General features: G+C 46.9%; 1 protein-coding gene across 1 annotated transcript in view; it reads right to left on the bottom strand.

The window, feature by feature from the left end:
* The window catches only part of dipk1b (divergent protein kinase domain 1B), a 40,804-nt gene that overhangs the window by 10,877 nt on the left and 6,808 nt on the right, over positions 1 to 23,119 (bottom strand). The window contains exon 2 of the mRNA XM_060935733.1: positions 19,120 to 19,254. Coding sequence (XP_060791716.1) covers positions 19,120 to 19,254 — 135 coding nt within the window. The remainder of the gene's footprint in view (positions 1 to 19,119; positions 19,255 to 23,119) is intronic.

Here is a 23,119-nt window from a genome sequence, read left to right as displayed (position 1 = left end):
CAAAAACCCGTTTTGGAGCAATTGCGTCGGCCAAAAACAGCACCCCCCATGGACGAAAATTTCCAAAATGTGGTATACATGACATGGGAGGTAGTAAGAGGGTGGCCGTGAAGTTTGACCAAATTTGAGGAAAGATTGGAATTTTTGCCCAAAAATAGCGCCCCCAGTGGCGAAATATCACAGAAATTGGGTAACATGTCAGAAGCCCAATGAGTGATGTGCGTGTGAAGTATGAGCAGTTTTGAGCAATCAGAAGATTTGTTATGAATTTTTAAGCATGTAAAATTTTGCATCGAAAATTGATTGACGTATAACTTCTGAACGGTTTATCCTACGTGAAACGTATTTAGTAACTTTTGTCAGCCATGTCTGTAGATGATGTGTATCAATTTCGGTGACATTCCTATGAACGGTCTAGGAGGAGTTGCGCCGTCTTCGTGGCCATGCATTTCGCACAAAAGTGAAATTACCTCACTTCCTGTTGGGCGTGGCTAATGCATTGGCATTACATTTGTGTCCGGCTTAGTGAGATACATATGCGAACCAAATGGCATGCCACTACTACAAACTACATGGCACCCAGGCACCTTAATGCGGGAGGCCAAAATCACAACGACTTAGGGGGCGCTATAGAGGCCCTGAGCCCCGGCCAAGTTTGGGCTTCTGGTTCTGAGTAGCGGTGGCAATTCTCGGAACTGGTGCCAAATTTCGTGCGTTTTCGCCAATGGCAAGCGCCCCGAAAATGGCCCAACAGCGGAGAAAAATAAAGAAGAAGAAGAAGACGGAAGAAGAAGAAGAAGAAGAAGAAGAAGAAGAAGAAGAAGAAGAGAATAGTGAACTCTTACAAGAACAATAGGGCCTTCGCCCATAGGGCTCGGGCCCTAATAATAATAATAAAGTAATAGCTTATCTATTTTTTTTTTCTAGGGGGGCTCAAAGTAAACTTGCTACAGTCAGGGGAGGCCCAGATCGCAAATGACTGAGAACCCCTGCTGTACACCAATGCACCCCATCTAACTTGAAGGAGTTGGAGCAGCTTTGCCTTGAGGAATGGGTAAAAATCCCAGTGGCTAGATGTGCTAAGCTAATAGAGACATACCCCAAGAGATTTGCAACTGTAATTGCAGCAAAAGGTGCCTCTACAAAGTATTGACTTTGGGGGGTAAATACCTATGCACACTCTAGATTTCTGCTTTTTCATCTTAATGATTGTTTGTCAAAAAAAAAAAACTTGCACCTTTAAATTTGTAGGCATATTGTGTAAATTAAATGGTGCTAACCCCCCAAAAATCCATTTTACAGGAGATACGTAGAACCATGGCCTCACTTTCTTTATATATCAAAAATGACATAAGAATAGTTTCAAGTGTTAACAATAAATCTAATATAGTAATTTTTACAATTAAAATGATTCATATAGGTAGCGGTCTGAGTGAATGACCTTGACATCTGTGACATCACAGCAGGAAGGTTATTGGTCTCATCGCCATTTTCGCTAAAACACGGAGCTAACTGCAACTTCGATCCTCCATTTTGAGCCAATTTATCGCCATGCCACATAGATGCGTTGCTGGTGGGTGCAGCAACACGACAGAAGGTGGATTTATGTTGCATTCATGGCCCAAGAACGTTCAAACTGCAAAGATTTGGATGCGTTTTGTGAGAAATTCATGGGCACATTTTACTGATGACTCATACGAAACCTCTGATCTGTTGAGGAGCATTGGCTATAAGCCCATATTAGTGTAGCAGATTAGTGGCAAAATACTTCACTTAATGATACAAGCACCAAATTTTGCACAGACATAGATAACATCAAGATGTTTCAAAAAAGCCCGGTAGCCACACAAAAATTCAAAATGGCGGCCATTTTTCAAGATGGCTGACTTAAAAATGCATTTTGTACTGATAAAGCACTTCACTTCATGATATTGTCATCAAATTTTGAAGAAACATAGCTAAAGACAAATAGCCTCTAGTAAGGTTTCAAGGTTTCCTCACAATTTCAAAATGGCGGCCATTTTTAAAGATGGCTGGCTTAAAACACATATAAATTACTGACAGAGCACTTCATCGAGAGATAGTCATAAAATGAGCTAAATATATAGTTTAGACCAAAGTGCTTAAGGAATTCTTGATAACCACACATACAGTAAAGATGGCAACCGTTTTCCAAGATGGCCGACTCAAAAATACATAGGCTACCTTATTGACTGTGACAGAGTACAACTTAATAAATCATCAAATTTGACATCTCAAGAAAACAGCCAATTTTTCATAATATTTGAAACAAAACCATATCATTTAAAACACTTAACTACATGATGCAACAACCAAAATTATAAGAAACATAGCTTAGGCCAGTTCATATTATCTTTTGCACATAAAGATAATAAAACAGCCTCATTCACATAAATTCTCATTTCAATATTACTGCTAACAAAACATATGTAAACAATATAACAAACCTCTGGTGATTTAAAACGCAACTAATCATAGGCATGAAAATATACAAACTAATGCCATTAGGGCAAGAGAACTGGAACAAAACAACCTTGTGGTTACATTGTAATAGAACAAGAATGCAAAACTACTAAAACAGGAACAATCAACATAAACTAAATACTAAGCTCAACAAGTTTATTTACATCTTATGAGATCCATTTGCCATACATGTATGTCTCTTATCTTGGCACACAGTTACAGCCACAGAGCTGTGTACATTTCAAGCCAAGTCGGTAACACTTGCAGTTTCCATGGCAAACACCCTTGCAGTTACACTTCGTAAGTTGCTGGCAACTCTGACTAATTGGTGCCAAAGTGGTCCACAATACCTTCCAACCATCACCCTCTTTCTCCCATCCCCATTCAGATGGACTTTCTTCATGCATTTCTCTACACATTGCTTGTCCCCAGATGTTTGCAGATTGATGTGTTGCACGATTTGTTTGTTGCACCAGTGCTCCTTTTGTAGGGGGGATTGCATCATATGCCCTCTGTTTTTGAGCAAACAACTCAAGACGGGCCTCATCAACACTACCTAAGGGACAGTTTTTGTCAAACAACAAGATAACAAACTTTTCAAGAAGTTTGAAGTCATTCTCTTCAATATTGGCAGGGTATTGACTCAGCTTAGTGAACACTTCAGATACTATATTAGTAGGGTTAATACTAATGCTAATAGCTGAAAAAGTTGGGGCTAATTAGATAGCATTTGGAAAACTAAATTGTATAACTACATTTGAGTACTAAGCAATATAGTTTATAAATACATGTATGAAATTACATTTGTTTGTTAGTGTTATTTGTTAGTTACACATTTAGCTGACACTAAACCCCATGCTGAGTTTCACAGCAATGATGTCACCAGTGTGCCCTGGTTGTGCTCTGACATAATTCTTCTATATAATAATGACATATATAAATAGATGATCATGAACACTATTTGTCTTGCAGTCATGAACTTAAAAAAGTCCTAAAATAAAATATACACTGATCAAATGTGTGAATTTGGTGAAGAATAAACAAAATCATATGAAATGCATAATTTAATTATGTGTATATGATGTAATAAACTGTAAAATGTTAATTGCAGGTCAAAATATAGATATTATGCTTTCCCGCTTTTTCGGCCGCCATTTTGGCCGCCATCTTGAATTTTTCAGGTGGCTACCGGGCTTTTCTGAAGGAGTGGTATCTAAACTAAGTCTGTGCAAATTTTGGTGCTTGTATCATTAAGTGAAGTATTCCTGTAAAATTTGGACCTAATCTGCTACACTATATTGAAAGAGTGCAGTACCAACAATTAAAGGAAAAGGAAACTACAAGAAAAGGAAAGTAAGTTCAGTTGCACCAGTTCTCCCGGACCGTGAGCCGAGAAGTAATGGCAGAGTACTCAATATGGAGAAAATGGAGAATTAGTGGACCAGTTGTCAGATTTCTCTGATGGATATGCTCCCCCCCCACCCGTTGGATATACTCGCCTCAGCAGCAATATCTCGCCCTTATGTGGAAGAAGCAAATGAACAAGAACTAAATGAAGAACTGAAAGTCAGATTGTTTCAAAACAAATCGGCCACGATATCGGCTTTCAAGAAGCAAGAACACAGACTCTTGATGCGACTCTCATTGTAACTTGTATTGTGTATTTAAGTTACCTGTATAAGATCATTTAATTTGCTTCATAATGTGATTATCTCAGTTCATCTGATTATTTAATTAACCTTTTACATTTTATCAGTGAAAATGCATACATGTACATGTATGCTGCATAAGTTATAATGCCTATCCTGTTTTAATGAGAGTCACATGAGACTGTCAGTTCAATTCCATCCAATTCTCTAGAAAGCCATCTCTAGATGGCTTTATTGTCTGGCTTTATTTTGTAAGGTGGGGGCCTCCGTGATCAGTGTGTTACTATCGGATTCACTTTCCGATGGTTCGAATTGATACAGTTCTGTGTTTATAGCAGTAACATGTACACACCCTCCAATTACAGGACTATCACAGTCAGATGTATTACTATCTGAGGAATCCGAAGAATCTCCAATAAATCCGAATGAAGAGGCCATTGCAACCACTCTCGCCTGCCGAGTCTGGCTTTGGTCTATAGCTGTCAAAGGCCTCGGCCTTAAAACCGGTTACCGCTGTGACGTCACGCACTCAGGGCTGGCTGGCTGGCTGGCTGAGTGGGGCAGCTCAAATGCCAACTTTGCAATTGATTTTAACTCTCAAAAATTTAATTTTTTTAAAATTCACATTTATGCAGCATACAAGAGTCAAGGATGGAGATACTATCCATTCAGAAATGTATTTAAAAATAAAAATTCTGCGTATTTCCTTTAACCCCAGCTTGTAACGTGACAAAACAAGACAAACACCAAGGGGGATGAAAACTTTTGCAACACAATATATGCTACAATGCCCGAGGAGAAGTTGGGGTTTAAGTGCCTTGCTCAAGGGTACTTCAGCCCAAGGCCACTCCATGTTAACCTAACTGTATGTCTTTGACTGTGGGAGAAACTGAAGTAAACCCACACAGACACAGAGAGAACATGCAAACTCCACACAGAAAGGCCCTTGTTGGCCACTGTGCTCGAACCCAGAACCTTCTTGCTGCAAGGCAACAGCGCTGACCACTACGCCACCATGCCGCCCAAACAGCATGTTTGTTATGTACTAATAATGCAGACTAGGCTATATAATATAAAAATATGCCAAACCTTGTCACACTTTCACGTGCTCAAGCCTGGCGCAGCTCGAGCAGCTGCTCACATCCACATGCACGGAGCACGTTACATGCACTCTTGGACGATTGATCATGGGACACACCTGTTTCTGATTTGGAGCGTGTGGCAGCGGGGGCGTGGTCAAGCGCCGGTCTGTGACAGGAGGGCGGAGTCAGGGAAGGTAAGTGGCAGAATCACTACACCTGACGGCAATTAACCTGTGTTTGTGTGTGTCTTCCCAGTGACCGCGCCCTATTTAGGGAAGGAGAGCGGAGAGCAGGGGAGCTCATCGCCGGACGAGACGCTAGTCTGTGTCTCTAGCCTCCGAATAATACATCGTGTAGACTGAAAAGTTTGACAATAAAAAACCCTATACGAACCTGATCTCTGTCCTGCCGTCCTCTGTGCTCCACCCACGCCTAGCAACCGCTACAGTGATGCCGAAACCCGGGAATTCAGAGTGGAGCACCAGCTGATCAGCCCCATGGAGTCCTCCCCGTTCGCTGACCTGGTCCACGCCCTCGCCACGGCCCAGCAAAGCCAGCACCAGGCGCTCGTCACCCTCCGGAAGGAACAAGAGCGACGCTTCGAAGCCCTGGTGCTGGCCCAGCAGGAAGACCGCGAGGCCTTCCGGCACCTCCTCGCATTGGCGGGGTCCACCAGCGCTCCGGCCGCAGGCCCGTCTCCCCTCACCGTCACCAAGATGGGTCCGCAGGACGACCCCGAGGCTTTCATCACGCTATTCGAACAAGTCGCAGAAGCCTCGGGGTGGCTGATGGAGCAGCGCGCAGCGCGCCTCCTCCCCCTCCTAACGGGAGAGGCACAGCTGGCCGTGCTACAGCTCCCTGTTGACCGCCGGCTGGCCTACGCGGACCTCCGCCGGGCCGTCCTCCAGCACGTGGGGCGCACTCCAGAGCAACAGCGCCAGCGCTTCCGCGCTTTGCGCTTGGAGGAAGTCAGCCGGCCGTTCGCGTTTGGCCAGCAGCTCCGGGACACCTGCTGGCGGTGGTTGAGGGCCGACAACCGCGACACTGAGGGGATCATCGACCAGGTGGTGCTGGAACAATTCATCGCTCGCTTGCCAGCAGGAACCGCGGAGTGGGTCCAGTGCCACCGCCCGGCGTCGCTGGATCAGGCAGTCGAGCTGGCGGAGGATCATTTGGCGGCTGTTCCGGCGGCAGGACAGCAGATGGCGTCTTCTCTTCTCTCCTCTTCTCTCTCTCCCCCTCCTTCTGTGTCCCGTCCTCGCCCCATTCCCCCACCGCGGAGACGGGGGCCGGCACCACCCCAGCTGGCCCGCCGCACCCGCGGTGCCCTCCCGTTTCTCCCTTCTGTGTCTGTCTCTCCCCCCCCCTCAGGTGAGTGAGCCCCAGAACACCAGTGCAGAGGGAAAGCCCGGGCCAGTTTGCTAGCGCTGCGGGGAGCCGGGCCACCTTCAACAGCAGTGCACGGCAATGGAAGTGGGCGCGGTGGTTCGGATCCCCGACGCGCCAGAGGCCGCCCTCGATCGGGCCGGAGCGTATCGCATACCGGTGAGTATCCAAGGGGCTACATATCAGGCATTGGTGGATTCTGGTTGTAATCAGACCTCAATTCGCCAAAGCCTGGTTCAAAACGAGGCATTGGGGGGAGCACAGGGGGTGAAGGTGTTGTGTGTGCACAGGGATGTTCACCGCTACCCTTTGGTGTCGGTCCACATTTTTTTCAGAGGGGAAAAAGTTATAGTGAAGGCGGCGGTTAATCCTCGCCTTACCCACTCTTTAATGTTGGGGACTGATTGGACGGGATTGCGGGATTTGATGACACACTTAGTCAAGAGTGGGTCCTGCCATTTAACGGGGGGAGGTCCCGGTGTCGCTTTGGCGGGAGCAGCTGTCACAGAGCCGTCTACATCATCTCCGCGTCAGAGTGAGGAGCCGCCAGCCCCTCCTCTCTCTCTGTTGGGGAATCCCTCGCCAATTTCCCATTAGAGCAGTCGCGAGACGAGACTCTGTGACATGAGTTTGACCAAGTGAGAGTAATCGATGGTCAAACGCTCCAGCCGAACGCCACCCCGTCCTTCCCCTACTTCGCGATTATGAAGGATAGGTTATACCGAGTGACGCAGAACACTCAGACTAAAGAGCGAGTCACGCAACTTTTAATTCCAAAGAGCTGCCGGGAATTGGTATTCCAGGCGGCTCATTTTAATCCCATGGCTGGACACTTAGGGCAGGATAAGACACTAGCCTGAATAATGGCCCGATTCTATTGGCTGGGGATTCGCGGCGATGTTCGTAGGTGGTGCACGGCATGCCGCGAATGCCAGTTAGTAAATCCGGCGGCCATTCCAAAAGCGCCTTTGCGCCCCCTCCCATTAATCAAGACCCTGTTTGAGAGAATTGGGATGGATCTCGTCGGGCCATTAGATCGGTCAGCACGAGGGTACCGCTTTATATTAGTTCTGGTGGACTATGCAACGCGATACCCGGAAGCAGTGCCTCTGCGCAATATCTCAGCATGCAGTATTGCGGAGGCACTCTTCCGCGTTATCTCCCGAGTTGGAATCCCGAAAGAGATTCTGACTGATCAAGGCACCACATTTATGTCACGGACACTGCACAAACTGTATGGGTTATTGGGGATTAAGCCGATCCGCACCAGCGTGTATCACCCACAAACGGACAGTTTAGTGGAACGGTTCAATCGCACCCTCAAAATTATCATTAAAAAATTCGTAAGTGAGGACGCCCGTAATTGGGATCAGTGGCGCGAGCCCTTGCTGTTCTCAGTGCGAGAGGTCCCCCAAGCCTCCACGGGGTTCTCCCCGTTCGAATTATTATATGGGCGTAAGCCGCACGGCATCCTAGACGTGCTGCGGGAAAATTGGGAGGAGGGACCTTCACAAAGTAAGAACAAAATTCAATACGTTATGGACCTGCGCGCAAAACTCCACACGCTCACCCACCTAACCCAGGAGAATTTGCGGCAGGCCCAAGAATGGCAAGCCCGCCTGTACAACAAGGGTACACACCTTAGGGAGTTCACACCGGGAGATAAAGTACTCGTACTGTTGCCCACATCGAGCTCCAAATTGATCGCCAAGTGGCAAGGGCCCTTTGAGGTCACACGGCGAGTCGGGGACGTCGACTATGAGGTGAGGCGAACTGACAGGGGTGGGGCACTACAAATTTACCACCTCAACCTACTTAAACTCTGGAATGAGGAGGTCCCCGTGGCGTTGGTGTCGGTGGTTCCGGAGAAGGCGGAGCTGGGGCCGCAGGTTCAAAAGGGGGCATTGGAATCACGCACCTCTCCGGTCCCCTGTGGAGACCACCTCTCCCCGACCCAACTCATGGAGGTCGCCCAGTTGCAGACCGAGTTTTCGGATGTGTTCTCGCCCCTGCCCGGTCGCACTAACCTCATAGAGCACCACATAGAGACGCCCCCGGGGGTAGTAGTGCGTAGTAGAGGGCTGCAACGGGACGGGACTCCCACGGGACCCGCGGGATGCGGCGCAAAAGCATGCGGCGCGGGTCATTATTTGACAGCCTCCTGCGGGAGCGGGCGGGAATGGAGAGGTGTAGTCGCGGGAGCGGGCATAAGCATGTTCTCTGGAGTCCCGCAATGTAAATACATTTCACAAAATTATTCACTGTGTAAGCAAATTGGCACGTCACGTGCTTTGCGTTCCAGCATCAAGCGCACCATAGGAACGCGCTTTCAGTATCTGTGGCCGCATTCTGGAGCAGCGACGCAGTCTACTGAAGCCCACATCGGTGAACAACATTCTTTTCCTCCATGGGCATGTGTAGAAGCACAAGACACCCTCGGGAATATCAGATGCAATTATTTTCGTTTTATTAAAATGATAGGCAAGCTGTTAAAAGATGTAAATTTCTTTTGAAATTCCCTTTTCAATTCATCATGGGCATGTTTAGTAGCCAACACAGCCCCGCATAGTTTATACCTGCATTTTCGTTATTTTTCCATACTTATTTTTAATTTATTTAAGCACCTTCATTTATTAGGCTACTGATTTTTTTTTCAGTTTGTATTTTAAGGCTGTTGGCCAAGCTTTTCTAAATGACTCAAGCTGAGTCTACATCATGTAAACGCGTTTTGAGTGAGAATAAATGCACATTAACCAAATTGCAGTTGCTGTTTATTTTACTGGTTTTACTTTCTATAAATGCATTGTGCAATCAGTGCACATATTGTGAGGGAATCTCTGGCAGGCTAGAACGGAAGCACAACGAGCGTTTCGGGGAAATTACGGGATTTTAGCGGGGCGGGAGCGGGAGAAACCATAATATATGCGGGCGGGAGCGGGACGAAATATTAAATATTTCTGCGGGTGCGGGCGGGAGCGGGAAACAAACTAGCGGGAGTAAGCAGGAGCGGGAGGGAAAATCAGTCCCGCGCAGACCTCTAGTGCGTAGCCACCCTTACAGGCTACCCGAACACAAAAAAAAAGGTGGTTCGGGAAGAACTTGAGACCATGCTCGAAATGGGCATCGTCGAGGAGTCCCACAGTGACTGGAGCAGCCCGGTGGTCTTGGTACCCAAGGCCGACGGGTCGGTCTGGTTCTGTGTGGACTATAGAAAAGTCAACGCGGTGTCTAAATTCGATGCGTACCCGATGCCTCGTATTGATGAGTTGCTCGATCGACTCGGCACTGCTCGCTTTTATTCGACGCTGGATTTGACGAAGGGATATTGGCAGATCCCCTTGACTCCACTATCCCAAGAAAAAATGGCCTTTTCCACACCGTTTGGTTTACACCAATTTGTCACCCTTCCGTTTGGGCTGTTTGGGGCACCCGCTACGTTTCAGCGGCTGATGGACAGAGTCCTCCGCCCTCACGCCACTTATGCGGCTGCCTATCTAGATGACATCATCATCTATAGTAATGACTGGCAGAGGCACCTCGAACATCTGAGGGCCGTCCTTAGGTCGCTGAGACGAGCGGGGCTCACAGCCAACCCAAAGAAGTGTGCGATTGGGCGGGTGGAAGTACGGTATCTGGGCTTCCACTTGGGCAACGGGCAGGTGCGTCCCCAAATTAATAAGACGGCAGCGATTGCGGCCTGCCCGAGGCCCAAGACCAAAAAGGGGGTGAGACAGTTCCTGGGGCTGGCTGGCTATTACTGTAGGTTTATACCTAATTATTTGGACGTCACCAGCCCGCTGACTGATCTCACTAAAAAGGGGGCACCAGATCCGGTCCAGTGGATGGAGCAATGCCAGCGGACTTTTTCTGAAGTGAAGGCTGCACTGTGTGGGGGGCCACTTTTACACTCCCCTGACTTTTCTCTCCCCTTTGTGTTGCAGACCGATGCATCGGACAGAGGGCTGGGGGCAGTTTTGTCCCAGGAGGTGGAGGGGGAGGACCGCCCCATCCTGTACATTAGCAGGAAGCTGTCAGTGCGTGAGGGGCACTACAGCACGATCGAGAAAGAGTGTCTGGCAATCAAGTGGGCGGTCCTCGCCCTCCGTTACTACCTTCTGGGGCACCCTTTCACCCTCTGTTCGGACCACGCGCCCCTCCAGTGGCTCCACCGCATGAAGGATGCCAACGCGCGGATCACCCGTTGGTATCTGGCACTCCAACCCTTCAATTTTAAGGTGGTCCACAGGCCGGGGGCGCAGATGGTCGTGGCGGACTTCCTCTCCCGTCAAGGGGGGGGGGAGTCAGCTGCAGGCTGGACAGCCGCCCGGCCTGAGTCGGGCGGTGGGGGTATGTGGCAGCGGGGGCGTGGTCAAGCGCCGGTCTGTGACAGGAGGGCGGAGTCAGGGAAGGTAAGTGGCAGAATCACTACACCTGATGGCAATTAACCTGTGTTTGTGTGTGTCTTCCCAGTGACCGCGCCCTATTTAGGGAAGGAGAGCAGAGAGCAGGGGAGCTCATCGCCGGACGAGACACTAGTCTGTGTCTCTAGCCTCCGAATAATACATTGTGTAGACTGAAAAGTTTGACAATAAAAAACCCTATACGAACCTGATCTCTGTCCTGCCGTCCTCTGTGCTCCACCCACGCCTAGCAACCGCTACAGAGCGCAATCAGCATGCGTTCATAAGGACACTGTTTTCTCCAGGACTTCATGAAGTATTATATCAAGTACACCATCTTTGTCACCACTGTTATTTGTATTATCATGTTTGTTTCTAGCTCTGGTTAATGATAGTTTCATGTCTGTTTAATGACCATGTTTCAGTTTGGTTTGTTGCACTTTTGTTTCTCCAACCTTGCCTCATGTTTTATTTTTGTATATACTGCACACTTGTAAATAAATATCCTCCTGCAATTACATCCATCTACTGCCGTTTACCTGACAGAATACGTCAGCAAAACCATGAATGTAGTGGGAGATTACAAGCATGCCGGGCAGTCCCACGCTGATGTCACGGTGTTTAAGCCGGGATCTGTGTGGTTTCTCCAGCGGCTAGGGCTGGACTTATCGGCTCAATATGAAAGGATGGAACAGCTGCCCAATGGATTTCTATTGCAGTGCCACTTTTTCTATGAAGACCTGGTGGAGCTCAAACCTCCACAGACCTGGTAGGTCAGCTGCATGATATTATTGGCTCACTGGACTGACACTGGCACTTAGTCAACATGCAGCACCCATATCTCCAGAGTGGTAAGTAACCTGGCAAGGAGCTCAAGTCCTGGTTCTAGTCTTCCAAAAAGAAGGACCCCTATAATTTTTTTTTAATTGGTGGGGGGGGGGGATGACAAGGTGGCCTCTGCTCCACTGCCTGCTCCAGAGCCAAATGCTAGAGGCCGACAGGGCAGGCTCTGCTCCACTGCTAACTCTGTCGCCTGGCTTTGAAGAGGTTGTCACTCTGGCTCCAGGCTTTGACGGGGGCGATGTCCTCGCTCTGCCACCTGGATTCGACGGAGATGAGGTCTTCGCTCTGCTACCGGGCTTCAGTGAGGACAAGCTCTTGGCTCCGCCGCCTGGCTTCAAGGAGGACATCATAACTCAGATACCCATGCTAAGCTCTAAGCCCATACCCATGTTAATGCCGGTGCTCATGCTAAAATCCAAACCCATGTCCAAGTCCATGGTAGTGCTGAAACCCATGTCCAAGTCCATGCCCATACTAATACCAGTACCCATGCCAAGATCTAGACCCATACACAGCAAAATCCCCAGTGTTTAATTAATATCCAGAGAGTTGATTTAACACTCTACTGTGTTTATATAGGTCCAACTGGACACAAATTAACTCTGAAAGTGTTAATTCAACACTGAGGAATTTGCTGTGTACTCCTACCAAACTCAGAGACCAAACCCACAGTCAAGCCTGAATCCATGTTTGAATTCATTCCCTTGCTGATGCCAAAGTCCATACCCAAGTCCATACACATATTCATATCCATGCCATGCTCAAGCCCATGTCTGTAGCTGAAGCCATATCCAAGCCAAAATCCATGTCCATGAATTGTCCAGAGCCCAAGTCCTTGTCCAGAGCCCAAGTCCACATCCTGCCCAAGTCCACGCCTTGCCCTGAGCCCGAGCCTTTCCTGAGCCCAAGTCCAAGCCTTGTCCCGAGCCCATGCCTTGTCCCAAACCTTGTCCCAAGCCTGAGCCTTATCCCGAGCCTTGTCCCAAGCCCCTGCCTTGTCCCGAGCCCGAGCCTTATCCTGAGCCCAAGTCTATGCCTTGTCCCGAGCCCATGTCTTATCCCAAGCTCACGTCCTTGCCTTGTCCTAAGCCTGAACCCATGTCCTGAGCCCAAGCCCAAGTCCAAGCCTTGTCCCAAGCCTGAGCCTTGTCCCGAGCCCTGTCCTGAGCCAATGTCCATGCCTAATCCTGAACCTGAACCCATACCTTGTCCCAAGCTCGAGCCCATGTCCAGTCCCGAGCCCATATCCAGTCCCGAGCCCAAGTCCAAGCCTTGGCCCAAGCCCAAGGCCATGCCTTGTACCGAGCCCGAGCCCATATCCATGCCTTGTCCCGAGCCCAAGTCCAAGCCCATGCCTTGTCCCAAGCCAATGTCCACACCCTGTCCTGAGCGCAAGCCAATGCCTTGTCCCAAGCCCATATGCATGCCTTGTCCTGAGCCCAAGGCCATGCCCATGTCTTGTCCTGAGCCCAAACCCTGTCCCAAGCCCGTGCCTTGTCCCGAGTCCGAGCCTTGTCCCGAGCCTTGTCCTGAGCCCATGCCTTGTCCTGAGCCTTGTCAAAAACCCATGCCTTGTCCGTGCCTTGTCCCGAACACATGCCTTGTCCCAAGCCCTGTCGCGAGCCTGAGCCCATTTCTGGGTCTTGTCCCAAGCCTGAGCCCATGTCCATACCTTATCCTAAGACAGAGCCTTGTTTCGAGCCCGGGTCTTGTCCCAAGCTCGAGCCCATTTCTGGGTCTTGTCATGAGCCCATGTCCGTGCCTTGTCCTGAGCCCTGACCCAAGCCTTGTCCCGAGCCCATTTCTGGGTCTTGTCCCGAGCCCATTTCTGGGTCTTGTCCCGAGCCTGAGCCCATGTCCATGCCTTATTGCAAAACAGAGCCTTGTCCCAAGCACAAGCCTGAGTCCAGGTCTTGTCCCAAGCCCAAGCACTGTCCCAAGCCTTGTCCCAAGCTCGAGCCCATTTCTGGGTCTTGTCAGGAGCCCATGTCCATGCCTTGCCCTGAGCCCTGACCCAAGCCTTGTCCTGAGCCCATTTCTGGGTCTTGTCCCAAGCCCTGTCCTGAGCCCAAGCCCATGTCCATGCCTTGTCCCGAGCCTGAGCCTTGTCCCAAGCCCTGTGCCAAGACAGAGCCAATGTCTGTGCCTTGTCCCGAGCCCTGTCCCAAGCCTCGTCTCTGCCTTGTCCTGAGCCCTGTGCCGAGCCCATGTCCATGACTTGTCCCAAGCCCTGTCCCAAGCCTTGTCTGTGCCTTGTCCTGAGCCCTGTCCCGAGCCCATGTCCCTGCCTTGTCCCGAGCCCAAGCCCAGTCCCAAGCCTGAGCCTTGTCCCAAGCCCATGTCTGTGCCTTGTCACAATCCCGAGCCTTGTCCAGAGCTCGAACCCAAGCCCGCGCCTTGTCCAGAACCCGAGCCCAAGTCCATGCCTTGTCCTGAGGCTAAATCCATGCCTTGTCCCGAGCCCTGTTCCGAGCCTGAGCCTTGTTCGTGCCTTGTCCCAAGCCCATGCCCTGTCCCGAGCCCATACCCTGTCCCGAGCCCATGCGCATGCCCTGTCCCGAGCCCATGAGCATGCCTTGTCCTGAGCTCATGTCCGTGCCTTGGCCAATGCCCAAGCCTTGTCCCGAGCCCATGCCCAAGCTTTGCCCCAAGCCTGAGACTTGTCCTGTCCCGAGCCCAAATGCATGCCTTGTCCTGAGCCTGTGCCCTGTCCCCTGCTGAGCCCATGTGCGTGCCTTTTCCCGAGCCCATGCCCTGTCCCGAGCATGCGCCTTGTCCAAGCCCATGCCTTGTCCCAAGCCCATATCCCGAGCCTTGTCCCAAGCCTGAGCCCATGTCTGCGCCTTGTCCAGAGCCCGAGCCCATGTCCTGAGCCCATGTCCGTGCCTTGTCCTGAGCCAGAGTTCATGCTCTGTCCCGAGCCCATGTCCATGCCTTGCCCAGACCCCGAGCCCAAGCCTTGTCCAGACCCTGAGTGCATGTCTGTGCCTTGTCCCAAGTCCGTACCTTGTCCCGAGCCCAAGTCCATGCCTTGTCCAGAACCCGAGCCCAAGTCCGTGCCTTGTCCAGAACCCGAGCCCAAGTCCGTGCCTTATCCATAGCCAGAGCCCAAGTCCGTGCCTTGTTCATAGCCCGAGCCCATGTCCTGAGCCCATGTCCATGCCTTGTCCAGAGCCCGTGCCCGAGCCCATGTCTGTGCCTTGTCCCAAGCCCATGTTCATGCCTTGTCATGAGCCCAAGCCTTGTCCAGAGCCCGAGGCCATGCCTTGTCCAGAGCCCAAACCCAAGCCCGCGCCTTGTCCAAAACCCGAGCCCAAGTCCATGCCTTGTCCCGAGGCTAAATCCATGCCTTGTTCCGAGCCCATGTCTGTGCCTTGTCCCGAGCCCATGCCTTGTTCAAAGCTCATCTCCCAAGCCTTGTCCAGAGCCCAAGCCCATGCCATGGCCTGAGTCAGAGTCCAAGTACATGTCCAGAACCATGTCTCTGCCTTGTCCTTGACCCATGCCTTGTCCCGAGCCAAAGTCCATGTTCGTGCCTTGTCCCGAGCCCTTGGCCTGAGCCTTGTCCAGAACCCAAGTCCAAGTCCATGTCCTGAGCCCAAGTCTTTTCCCTAGCCTGAGCCCAAATCTGTGTCTGTGCCTTGTCCTGAGCCCATGTCCACGCCTTGTCCCAAGCCCGAGCCTTGTCCCGAGCTCTAGTTCAAGTCTGTGTCAGTGGCTCATCCCGAACCCATGTCCATGCCTTGTCCCGAGCCCGAGTCCATGTCCTGAGTCTTGTCCCGAGCCTGAACCCAAGCCTTTTCCCAAGCCTGGTCTCAAGCCCAAACCCAAGCCTTTTCCCGAGCCCTGGCCCGAGTCCATGTCCATGCCTTGTCTAGAGCCCAAGCCCATATCTGTGCCTTGTCCAGAGCCTGAGCCATTATCCATGCCTTGTCCAGAGCCCCAGCCATTATCCGTACCTTGTCCAGAGCCCGAGCCTTGTCCCAAGCCCGAGCCCATGTCCATGCCTTGTCCCGAGCCCAAGTTTATGCCTTGTCCCGAGCCCATGTCTGTGCCTTGTCTGAAGCCCGAGCCCATATCCATGCCTTGTCCAGAGCCCGTGCTTTGTGGTAAGCCTGAGCCTTGTCCAGAGCCCGAGCCCATGTCCGTAGCCCATGTCTGTGCCTTGTCTGGAGCCTGAGCCCGTGCCTTGTCCGGAGCCCGAGTGCATGTCTGTGCCTTGTCCCTGAGCATTAAAAACAATTTAGATTTCCTCAGTTTGGATGGATGTAGCCTGATCTGTACTTAAGCAACCTTAACTGTACTTAAAAGGAGATACACAGAGCCTTTATTTTTAAGTAAATTTCTGAGTGGATAGGATCTCCACCCTTGACTCTTGAATGCTGCATAAATGGGAATTAAAATTTTTTGAAATTTAAAAATCGACCGCAAAGTTGGCATTCGAGCTGCCCCGCTGAGCCAGCCAGCCCTGAGTGCGTGACGTCACAGCAGGAACTGGTTTTAAGGCCGAGGCCTTTGACAGCTATAGACCAAAGTCATATAAATAAAAATTTATGGTGAAAAGTAAGAAATACCATTACCGATTTGCTCAACTAAGACTGATTTGACTTCATTGATTGTGGGTTGACTCTCATTAAAACAGAATAGGTGTTATAACTTATGCAACATACATGCATTTTCACTGATAAAATGTAAAAGGCTAATTAATAATCAGATGAACTGAGAATCACATTCTGAAGCAAATTAAATCTTATACCGGTAACTTAAATACACAATACAAGTTACATGTATTAATCTAAGTGCAGGTAAACAATGTGTTTTTGTTGTTTTGTATCCAAATAAGAGTCGGAGCTTACCCATCTGTGTTCTCACTTCTTGAAGGCCGACATTGTGGCCGATTGTTTTGAAACAACCTGACTTTCAGTTGTTCATTCAGTTCTCCATTCATTTGCTTCTTCCACATAAGGGCGAGATGGCAGCGATATCCAGTGAAGAAATTAGACAGCTGCTCCACTCGTTCCCCATTTTCTCCATACAGAGTACTCCGGCATTACTGCTCAACTCAGGCAATTACTAAAACCTGGGACAGAACGTCACTGGTTTTAGCAACAACATCAGGGAGGTCACTGCCCGAGCGATATATCCCGTCCTGGGTTTTACCAACAACCCTTGGCTCACACTCTGGGAGAACTGGTGCAACTAAACTTATTTTCCTTTTAAAAAATAAATGCTTTCCTTTTCTTGTAACTTTATTTAATTGTTGGTACTGCACCCTCTTTCAATACGGGCTTATAGCCAACGCTCGTCAACAGATCAGAGGTCTTGTACGAGTCTTCAGTAAAATGTGCAGAGCAGAGGATAGACCACAAAGTAGGCACCCAACATGCCAGTGAACTTCTCGCAAAACGCATCCAAATCTTTGCAGTTTGAACATTCTTGGGCCATGAGTGCAATGTAAATCCACCTTCTGTTGTGTTGCTGGCACATCTACGTGGCATGGCAATAAATTAGCTCAAAATGGAGGATTGGAGTTGCAGACAGCTCTGTGTTTTAGCATGGCGGAAATGGCGATGAGACCGATAGACTTCCTGCTGTGATGTTACGGATGCCAACGTTTCATTCATTCAGGCCGCTACCTACATGAAATCACTTTAATCGTAAAAATTACTATATTAGATTTATTGTTAACACTTAAAACTATTCCAGTGCCATTCTTGAGGTCTCAAGGCATTTATAAACGAAAGAGAGTCCATGGTTCTGCGTATATGCTTTAAGGTTGGCATAAAGCCAGCATGTAGTAACCATTCATATTGTTAGCATTCCTACTCGGAGGAAATATGTTTAAATAGAATGCTATGTCAGGAATGCACGCAAAGAGAGGCCTGAGAATGAATTTGATCAGTCATCTGTTTTTCTGTGTTCTGATGATGCTGTTCTATAGAAAGGCTGCACCACTTTAACATTTGGAAGTTGTTTGTACATCTCAAGTCTGATCAAGCATACTTAAGCCCACAATGCAAAACATACCACCACATTCAGTTCCAAATCTGGAAACACAAATTGGTTCCATAATTTGATTTAAAAAAAAAAAAAAACTACCACCAAGTAGAATAAATGTAGCAGGGGTGCACCAATCACAGGCCTCAGAACACAAACAAATTAAGTGCCCAGTTGAATTTATTTTTAGTTGCCTGCTGGACACACAGTTTTGGAGCTCTGCTAATGTTGCAGTCAGTGTTTGGGTTTTTTTTCCTTCTCTTGTCCAATAACAAAAAAAGGGGGGGGGGGGGGGGGGAGAATGGGACACTTCTTACTGACTTTCACAAAAAAGTTTTTATATGGAATGCAAGTTTAAATGCAATGTGCTTCATGCTGTAACTACCGTGCACACTTCCAAGAGGAAAGATGCGAGCCAAACTCAACTATTTTACATGCAAATGTGACATACATCATAGCCAAAAATATGGCCAACATCTTGCTGAATTTTTTTGTCAAGAGTGCAAACATGTGATACATCAGAAACTCTTTAGGAGAGGAAAGGCCTATGGCTACATAATGTTGTCCTCTTCACATGAATTTATCTACCCTTTCACTTCCCTTACTTTGTGTTAATGCACTTTATCAGCTAACCATAGAGTTTTCTATTGTAAGCTACCAATTTTTAACCTAGTCACTTTCTCTGCAATCTTGTTTTAAACCTACTGAGTTAATTGATTCTATCCAAATCAGCTCATCATTACTGATTTATTTCAGAGTTTCTTGTTCCGTATTCAGTCTGTTGGCTAGCCTGTATATTTCATGAATGTTAATGAACCACTGAAAACCTATCAAAATGCAGCATGAAAGAATCCACATGTGCAATCTATTTGTGTAAATCATGATGTTATTGCATTTAGTGACATAAATCATTGTTTAATAGCTTAAGGAATGCATATGAACACTTATTTGAAGTTGGTAGCACTAGTTATTAATTTAAAATACAAATCCTTGCAATGTGTGCTGAAATACTTCCGATTTAGAGTGATTGTGTTTTAATGCATATTTTATTTCATTAGTTTTTGTTTTACATAACTAATAAGTGTACTTGTATTAGTTCTGCCATTCTATTCACACTAAATCTGGGTGGAATAAACCATTACAGAAAGCCATTTAAATGTTAACTTCAATAAAACAGAGGGTTGTACCGATATGAAAGTGAACATTAATGCAATAAATTTACAGTGAGCATACGCAATGGCAGATGTGTATTCTGAGAACTGTAGTGCAGTAGCTTACAATGAGCATTGTGCAGACATGGCCTCTGCACAGTTCAGAGTAGGAGGAATACTGTACATAGACAACCCAGCTGGTCACCAATACACCCAACCATGCCACCATCAGGTATTTCACCTTCACTGCAGGCAAACGGGACTGAGCACAGAGAGAAAGAAACCAAGAAAGACTTAATTAAGAATTAAGAAATTCAAGGAAAAAGGAAGACAAAAACTTTATTTTGAAGACAAATGTTTGAACTCCTCATAGACTCTTCTCAAGCAAAGAAGAATACATCCTTAAACATATGTTGCTACATAAAGCAAATTCATCCCAACAATTTCACACAGAAGCTAAATAATCTTTGTAGAATGTAATAAAATCTACTGCTGGTTTAAAAAAAAAAGTTAATCTCTGAAGTTATTCCATGGGTTATATCCACACACTTTTGCACTTGGCGCGTGCAGCAGCATGCTTCGTACTGCATCTCATGTGCAACGCCGCAATCAAGCTCATTCGGACTAATTGCCATGCACCTTGTCCTAATACGAACATCACTGCTCATGCATAGAAGGACTCTCCTCACACACAGACTTTGCAAAGTACATGATCTATTTCTTGTGTCTGACATTACCAAGCTGCTTGATTACTGTGTTTCTACTCTGGTTTTGACTTTGCTTTCTGTTTTCCTGACCAAGTTTTGCCTTGCCTTGTATATTGTGTTTGCCAACTGCCTGAATTCTGGCTATTTCTGTTTATGCTCTTTGCCTCACGTTTTGGAACTGTCTGCCAGCTTGCTTTCAGTAAAACTCTTTCTAAACTTACATCTGTATATCGCCCAATCACGTGACACCACGCATATTATAAGCAAGAAACTAGTAATCCCATGTGTGGACATTTAACTTTTAAATGTTTGGTGATGTCTTATCCTACATTAATATTATGTTTATTGTATCTTGTATGAATAGGATTGTTCTAGAAACATGGCTGTATGAAAATACTTGGAGTGGGCAGGGCACTGCATGCCGTTGCGTTAAGCAGATATCCTACTTGGCTCATACAAAAATAATCCTGTGATCTTAAGTAGTCTACATTATGTAAGCATAGAAAAAATAAAAACAATTGTGCACATCTTTATCAGTTCTCAGAACTCAGGCTATGGCATTTAAACAGTATGTGTTTCATAGAGTAGTGGTATGTTTAACAAAGCATGCAATGACGGCAAATCTAAGCACCCAGAACAGTACGGCCATTAAAAAATGAGTGCGAGTTGCCATGAATTGCATGCATAGAAATGTTCCTGTCTGTGTTGAGTTTCTGTAATTCTTATTCCCATGTCTGCAGGAGTTCCCCATGAGTTTCCTCCCACCTCCCAAAAGTATGCCAATAATGTAATTGGAATTTACATTCACTTTATGTTCCCCTTGTTCAAGTCAAATTACACATTTGCATAAGCAGAAAAACATATACAGACCAGTAAGCTCCCCTAAATTACACAGGTATCCTGAAAGTTGCTGCACAGAAACTCTCTTTCCATTGTTCCATAGAGCTGCAGACAGGTCCATATCGGTACCAGTTATGGATGTATGTAGAAAAGGGAATTTTTCATGTTTAATCATTAGTTACCATGGTGAATAATCCCCTGTGATGGTCTGCTTGGGAACATTTTCGCACCTGAAAAGACACCTGCTATTTTACCTTTAAATGCCTTGTTAATAAATTGGTTTTGCTTCATTGGCTGTTTCTCTCAAACTGGATTGTTTGCCTTCAAGTTTACCCCCTCCCCAACCAAACATCTGTTTATTGGGTCATTCATGCATTTACTTTCCCCAAAAGTAATTTCACTAGTTACAAACTTAGTCTGCCCCATAGCTCTTGAACCATATCCTCACTGGTTTGTTCTTGTATTTTTCTGATCAGGAATTATTTGATTAGCTGCATGCTTTCCACTATTATTGTTGTGATAATAGTTTATTTATTATTAAGAAAAATCATTTTGATATCTGGGAGGCACGGTGGTGTAGTGGTTAGCGCTGTCGCCTCACAGCAAGAAGGTCCGGGTTCGAGACCCATAACTGGCAAGGGCCCTTCTGTGTGGAGTTTGCATGTTCTCCCCGTGTCCGTGTGGGTTTCCTCCGGGTGATCCGGTTTCCCCCACAGTCCAAAGACATGCAGGTTAGGTTAACTGGTAACTCTAAATTGGCCATAGGTGTGAATGGTTGTCTATGTGTCAACCCTGTGATGACCTGGCGACTTGTCCAGGGTGTACCCCGCCTTTCGCCCGTAGTCAGCTGGGATAGGCTCCAGCTTGCCTGCGACCCTGTAGAACTGGATAAAGCGGCTAGAGATAATGAGATGAGAATTTTGATATCTATATTACCATTACCATATAAGCTACTGGCAGGAGAAAGATTTTTATTTTATTGTTTGGACAACTTCAGCATCCAGTTTTCAGTTATGCAGAGGTGAATTTAGTTTCGAGTGATTGGGGGGGAGGGGGTCAGTTTTAGTAACTAAAAATATAGCGGCGGCTACAATTATCGACACCTTAACAATCTTTTGGCCATTACAAAAGTAGAAAAGACTTTCAATACGTAAATTGTGCATGAATAATTACTCAAACGGCCACTGGAAAAAAGTAAGTTGATTCCCGATTACTTAGCGTATCAGATCACGTGACACCATTTCACAATTATCGACACCCAGAGGATTATTTATTTAAAAAAATAAGTATAGGGTATTAAGTTAACCAAACAGTTTTATTTAAAAATGTGTTTCACATACTTATTTAGTACAAAATATCTTTTATATAAATATATTGATGTCATTGCTTACATAAATGAAGTAATTCCAATGTTTGTAAACAAATGAACTGATAATGTTTAACGTGTCAGAAAATCTTTTTGTTCCACTTTAAAAGAAAACCCATTTTTAAAATACAGTTATGAAGATAGATTATGATATAAAATAACGGCTCATGTGAATAATTGAAAATAAGGAGCTCACACAACTAATCCCCTGTCCACACTAGGGATTTTGTACCGATACGATACTACTTTCGTACCGCAACACCTGTCCACACTAGCAACTATACCGGTACTGTAGCGGTATAACTGTATCGGTACGAAACCCACAAATGTATGGGTTTCGTACCGGTACAGTATCGGTACTGTAGCGCTTCGCTGTAGTGTGGACAGATGAAGTGGTTCTGTATCGATACAAATATAATGCACATGCACAATGAACCATTCCTACTTCTTCGCTGTCTTCGCTGAATAAAATAGTGAAGAACGGAGATTCGTTTTCTTTTTCTTTCTCAACTGCCTCGCACGTTTTATACGATTTGACTGAATAAATGACCACCAGAAATACAGACTGTACATTGACAACAAAAAGCACACACACGTTGTTTCATCCACCATATTCTCGGAAGGAAGTTACTCGGTAACCACGGAAACATTTCGCGCACGTGCATTTCAACTACCATGAAAGAAAACAGCAAACATTTGTGGACAGATGCACTAAACTGTACCGGTATACTTTGTATCGATACAGTTATACCACTATCGTACCGGTATATCTGTGAACACAGCTTAAGATATCCATCTCCAAAAGTCAAGTTTCTATGCAAAATGGATGATTTCATGGAGGCTGCCATTGCAAATATTTTAACCAATCAGAAAAAAAAAAAACCCAATCGTTTCTAGCAGTGCTCTGATGTCATTTGAGCGCAAGACACAGAAGCTCCGCATAGCGAGTAAGACTTGAAGCTGCCCCTGGCTGGAGAGTTCATAAAAAGTTTATATGAAAAACATTTGAAATTCCATTTTTCTAACAAAGAAGTGGAGCAGGAAAGATAATACTGAGGTCGCTGATGAACAGCGAGGGAAGAGTGAACAGCTGATGTATTTCTATTTGACTGAATGGGGGAGGTAACTTTTCATATTTATATATAAGTAGTGCTGCCATGACAGCCTCGTTCTGTGGACTGTAACCTTGCTAAACAACCTACAAACAGATCTGC

This window comes from Neoarius graeffei, chromosome 12, assembly GCF_027579695.1.
Source record: "Neoarius graeffei isolate fNeoGra1 chromosome 12, fNeoGra1.pri, whole genome shotgun sequence".
Lineage (NCBI taxonomy): Eukaryota > Metazoa > Chordata > Actinopteri > Siluriformes > Ariidae > Neoarius > Neoarius graeffei.
Note: the sequence above shows the minus strand (reverse complement) of the source record. Positions and strands in the feature narration are given on the sequence as shown.